Raw genomic sequence first — 5,801 nt, forward strand, 5'->3', positions numbered from 1 at the left:
CAAAACTGAAAAACAATGCCAAAGAAAGGGAAAAATCGTGGAAGATCAAACAGCGAGGGACCTAAAATCAACAAAAAAATCCAGCGATAACATGATGATTCCGGGTGAAAAATCCGGCGTGAAAAAGCCAGAGAGAACGCCGGAGCACCATGGGTTTAAAAATAATGGTTTGATTAGAAAATATTATTTTAATATTGCTTCAAATTTTTTTTATTATTTTAATACTTATTAAATTTTTTATTATTTTATTTTGATTATTATTGTATTTATTATTTTAAATTAAAAATACAAAAAAATAGAGAAATAAAATAAAAAGTTAGAAATATAATGTTTACTGTATAATATTTGAGGGTAAAACTTGTCTTTATAATAAATTAACAAGGGTAAAATAGAGAATCAGTTAAATCGAATTATGTGGTTCCATAACTTCTGCTTTTTCAACTTTTAAAAGCTAGTGTTCAGTAACTTTTAAAAACAGACCTAAAAAAGAAAGTGCTTCTCTCCAAAAATACTTTGAAAAAAGTTTACCAAACACAATCTTTGATAAAAGTTTGTTACAAACTGATTTTGACTGAAAAAAGCAATCTCAAATAAAACTTTAGACTCACCATGAATTATCCCAAGTCCAATCAATACCCACTCCCTCCCTCAAGAAGCCGGTGCTGGGATTTTGAGCGGGGGACCTCACTAGTCTGTCTAACTCAAAATAACCCGCGATTGTTAACCCACTATTAACTTATCATTTTCCATTAAGTTATCCACATAGTCCATCAAATTTCTTAATGAGGGAGGATATGGGGATACTTTTTTTTTAGACATGATCATACATGAATTGCGTCATTTTTTCCGCAAAACTCAAATGAATATTTAGATGAACGTTTCTCTTATGAGACTCTACATTCCAACAAAAAATGAGTACAATGCGAGACGTAGTAACACCACCATCCACCCTTTTGAATATCAGACGTCAAAAGTTAACGGTTGAAATTAAGATCGGTAGATGGTGAGATTTGATATCTCGGATTGTGCTTATTTTTAGTAGGAATGTCGAATCTTACAAAAAAAAACGTATCATCGAAATATTAGATTTCATTCTCATTAATTTTGCGGAGAAAATGATGCAAATTATGTATGATATTGTCCATCCCCTCTCTATCTTAATTTAGTTAAAAAATAAATAAATAAATAAAAACACAAATCAACAATTCCCAGTTGCAAATCGTTTTGACGCCAAAAAAAAAAAAAATGCCCTTGCATTTTTCCTATGTGGAGTGGTTATATGTTGCGTGTGGCGACCACGTTAAATCTAGGCTAACTAGTTGAAGAAGATCCGATCAATGTCAAGTACAGTAATCTTAAAATATACACTTCTCAAAAATTATGAAACAAACCAAAAAAATAAATGAGATGTCGACATTCTCGCGCTCACTCTCCCACAAAAAGTCGCACCTGTAACTCATAGAATGAATCAAAACCCTAGGATTATCTTCTAATGTTGATATTTTACTAACACAACTCGAGTACTTCCTCGTATCATTCAATAATCCATACGAAGAAATTCCTGCAACTGACTTAAAAATCACTTTTTTTGTTTCTGTTCCTATTTCGTGTTCACGCATGTACCATGTTCTTCTTCCTGACTTCTTCTTCTTCTTCAATTCATAATTTCGAACCTGTATAAATAAACCCATTAACTCACTTCATTTCTCCAGAAGAAAAAACCAATTTGTTGTACAATCCCAAGAAGTTGACGGCTTTCTTCGAGGTTAGGGTTTCGCAATTTCAGCTTTGATTCTTGAAACAGAGAATTAGAATTTAGAATACTGTGTTTTTGTACTGTGATTAATGCTAATATTGTTCAATTGTTTGTTTTGTAGGGACATAATGCTTCTTCTTCGATTTTCATCGAACAAATTACAGACAAAGTTCAGAGATATTCAGGTACCATCAATTTCTGAAAGAAAAAAAGCCCAAATTTTGAATTTCGATTTCTGGGTTTTGAGAAAAAACCCTAATTTTACAATTTGGGTTTGTAATTCAAGGGTTCTAAAATTCTGGGTTTGTTTTTGTTTTGTCAAAAATAGGGAAATTTTTGTTGGAGTTAATTTCGACTTCAATGGCGACAACAGACTGTAAAGAAACCGATTCAACAGATTGCAGAAACGATTCAGAAGCACTCACATTAAAAATGATAGCAATTGTTGCCATTCTAATCTCCGGGACCGCAGGAATTGCACTTCCACTCATCGGAAAAGAAAAGAAATTCTTAAGAACAGACAGTAATTTGTTTTTCGCAGCTAAAGCATTTGCAGCTGGTGTAATTCTCGCAACCGGGTTCGTTCATATCTTGCCAGATGCAACGGAAGCACTGACTAACGAATGTCTGCCGGCAGTTCCATGGTTGAAATTTCCGTTTGCTGGGTTCATAGCAATGATGGCTGCACTGTTAACCTTAGTAGCTGATTTTCTTGGGACTCAATTTTATGAGAAGAAACAGCAAAAGCAGAATGAAGAAGAAGAAGCAAGACGAGCTGAGGATGGTTATGAATCGTTGGAATCGGGATCAGATGGTCATATCGTTACCGTGTTGGGTGGAAACAGCCAGAGTAGTCATACTAATAGTAAAGTCTTTGGAGAAGAAGAAGGTGGTGGTATGCACATTGTTGGAATGCGTGCTCATGCTGCCCATCATAGTCATAGTCATATGCAAGGGAAAGATGCTTGTGATAGTCATGCCGTCATTGATGAACATGGTCATGGTCATTCACACGGTTTCGGGGACGAGGATAGCATGGCCGAGGGTATTAGACATGTTGTCGTCTCTCAGGTAACTTTTTTCTACTACTTCTCATTTTGGTAAATTTTGCTTCATATTTGCATTAGGTGTGTAGTTTTTGCTTTTCTTACTGCACTGATACGAAATCCCATATCCAAATCTGGAAAAACCCGGAAAAAATTGTGTGCAAAAACTTGGATAAAATTGCAGAATCCCTGACAGAAGTCTGTATCCAGTAGGTATGGTCCTGGAAAAAACAACACGCAGGTCAAATTACCTAAGAAACGATACCGGATCAAGTTGCTGAAATTTTTGTCTTGAAAGTTTTTTGGAATTTGTTTGCTACAATTGAGTAACAATGTGTTGTTATTTTGAGCAGATATTGGAACTTGGGATTGTATCACATTCAGTGATAATAGGCTTATCACTGGGAGTATCACACAGTCCATGTACAATACGGCCATTGATAGCTGCATTGTCATTCCACCAGTTCTTCGAAGGATTTGCATTAGGAGGTTGCATTTCACAAGCTCAGCTAAAGAAGCTGTCAACAATGTCGATGGCGTTCTTCTTTGCTGTGACAACCCCAGCTGGGATTGGAATGGGTACTGGAATAGCATCTTTCTACAACTCTAACAGTCCAAGAGCATTGGTTGTCGAAGGTGTGTTGGATTCAATATCTGCTGGAATTCTGGTGTATATGGCTTTGGTGGATTTGATTGCAGCTGATTTTCTAAGCAAGAGAATGAGATGTAATTCTAAGCTTCAAATTATTTCCTACTTTGCTCTATTTTTTGGAGCTCTTTCCATGTCTTCATTAGCAATTTGGGCTTGATAATGTTTTTTTCAAAACTCCATGTGTGTAAATCATTTTGTTAACGATTCGTTAGCATTCTCTTCATCTTCTTTTTCATCTACACAGTCGTAGGAGATGGAGAAAGTAGATAATTGTGCAGAAGAGGATTTCCAGTTGTAGCCTGTGCCTCTATTTTCATTGCGCTTCATTTTTGTCCTTGTATCTTGTTTTACAATTGTTTTCATCTTCACTTGATAGTGAATCAGTGATGAACAAAGAGATGGTTGTTCCAAATACCCATGTTGTGGTAATAAAGTGTCAAATTTCTGTACTCTCATTGCAACAAACATGTTCTTCTCACCTTACCAACACAACACGACACTCTTCAATCAAATTCGAGTACTCACAAGGTTTTAGCAGAAACAAGTCAATCTTGGGCTTCTGCTGCAATGGGCCTAACTTCTGCAAATGCTGCTAAATGGTAGGATGTCTGGATACCAAAAGCAGAAGTTGATTTTTTCTGCTTTTAATCCGAAATTATATACCTATAAACTAATTTCACGCTTTTTGACTTCTACAAATTAAAAAAACTATTTCAGGAAATGTATCAAAACATGTTATAAATCTAACAATTCTGGAAATGTATCCAAACATGCTATAAATTTAACAATTTTCACTCTTAGCATTGATTCGCATAACAACAATTTTCATTCTTAGCATGATTTGGGGAAGAACGCTGCTACCACAAGACAAATATAACCCAAATTTTGCCACACTGTCAAAAGGTTTTTGCACTCCACTTGCAACACTCGAATGACTTTATCTTAATTTTTGACACCCAACTTACACCACCCAAATATGACTTTTGGTCAACCCATTTGGCGAGAAGCCAAAGAGTTACTAAGACACAAAATTTAGCTCATCACAGCACTTCACATTGAGTTAGTTCACAAAATCTTAAATCTCCATGATCTCCATACCCCTTCTCCATGATCAGCATCTAATACAATCTATCTTTCGGTACTGGCAGGTTATCTCCAAAGTAGTGAAGTGGAACTAAGCTCTTCTCATAAGTTTGGAATATTGATCTTGAGCGTAAAACTTTCGTGTTGTTTCCGAACTTCAAAACTTTCGTCCTATCATTCTTTGGATTATATAAAACTAAAGTCTCTGGATAATCGAGTTTAACTTCTAATAGAAGCTCCCCAGTTTTTAAACACTCTATCCTTGTCAAATACTGTCGTAGCGGTTGTCTTTCACGTAATTTCAATTTTGAAATCAAGTAAATCCTAGTCCATGATTCTCCATTGCCATAATCTTTCATCGTCCATACTTCAAAACCAGTACTCTTACTAAAAAACATGCATAGAAACCCATCCAGCACACCAATACGTCTATATTCATAGTTATTAACTTTCAAGTAGTCTGGTTTGAGATTTCTCTGGTGATCTCGGATGTTACATCTAATGCAATCAAGACTCTGATCACAGAAATTGACTCATCTGATCCAGACTGTGCTAACCAGTGAAGAGCCCCATTACAAAACACCCCGTATTCATCGGGTTCGTGATTAAACATATAAGGGATATGTTGAATTTGTTTCCAAGTATTCGATCCAAGTGAATAAATGAAAACTTTAGATGGGACGATATGCATGCGGGGAATATGTATGACCTTGTAATCATCTTTGTTTGAGTCATAACCAAACCCATCTATGCCCCAACGGACTTGAAGATCAGATGGTGGTTTCGGTAGCAGTTTGTACTCATTCGTAGTAGGGTTCCATAAACAAAAAAAATTATTTGGAGGACTTGCGCAAACTAAGCCATTACATGAACCCACAAAGTAACTTTCATTATTCACCAGCGCTGTGCTAGCGAGTGATGATTCTAACTTGTCACTGCGTACTACTTTACCAGCAAGCAATGGTGATGTTAACAAATCATTATCTAAAGTGTACACTTCATTATCACCACCTATGAGCACTATCTGTTTGGTGTTATTGAACCGGATGCTCCAAGATTTGCATACGCACCTGAATTTTAAGCGATACCCCAGTGGTAACCTGGAAGTAATCTCAAAGATGATTTCTTCTGGGAGATGCGGCAGCAACATCGGTTCTAACACTTTCTTGTCTTTTTTCCCTTCCCTTTTCGTTATCTTGTTACTTTTCTTTTTCTTGCATGCAGATGAACGCGATCTTGATTTCTTTTCCTTATTCCCCTTCAT

At 36.0% G+C, this 5,801-nt stretch overlaps 2 protein-coding genes across 2 annotated transcripts; one reads left to right on the forward strand and one right to left on the reverse strand.

Annotated features, from left to right (window-relative positions):
• The first annotated feature begins 1,385 nt into the window (after positions 1-1,385).
• On the forward strand, positions 1,386-3,677 carry LOC113347852 (zinc transporter 4, chloroplastic-like). The gene is made up of 4 exons (XM_026591534.1): positions 1,386-1,765; positions 1,878-1,941; positions 2,085-2,827; positions 3,156-3,677. The coding sequence occupies exons 3-4, from the start codon at positions 2,117-2,119 to the stop codon at positions 3,609-3,611; spliced, it is 1,167 nt and encodes a 388-aa protein (XP_026447319.1). The 5' UTR covers positions 1,386-1,765; positions 1,878-1,941; positions 2,085-2,116; the 3' UTR covers positions 3,612-3,677.
• A 1,311-nt stretch (positions 3,678-4,988) lies between these two features.
• LOC113351225 (putative F-box protein At3g16210) lies at positions 4,989-5,801 on the reverse strand. The gene has a single exon (XM_026595249.1). The coding sequence runs from the start codon at positions 5,799-5,801 to the stop codon at positions 4,989-4,991; it is 813 nt and encodes a 270-aa protein (XP_026451034.1).

Source organism: Papaver somniferum, chromosome 2, assembly GCF_003573695.1.
Source record: "Papaver somniferum cultivar HN1 chromosome 2, ASM357369v1, whole genome shotgun sequence".
Taxonomy (NCBI): Eukaryota; Viridiplantae; Streptophyta; class Magnoliopsida; order Ranunculales; family Papaveraceae; genus Papaver; species Papaver somniferum.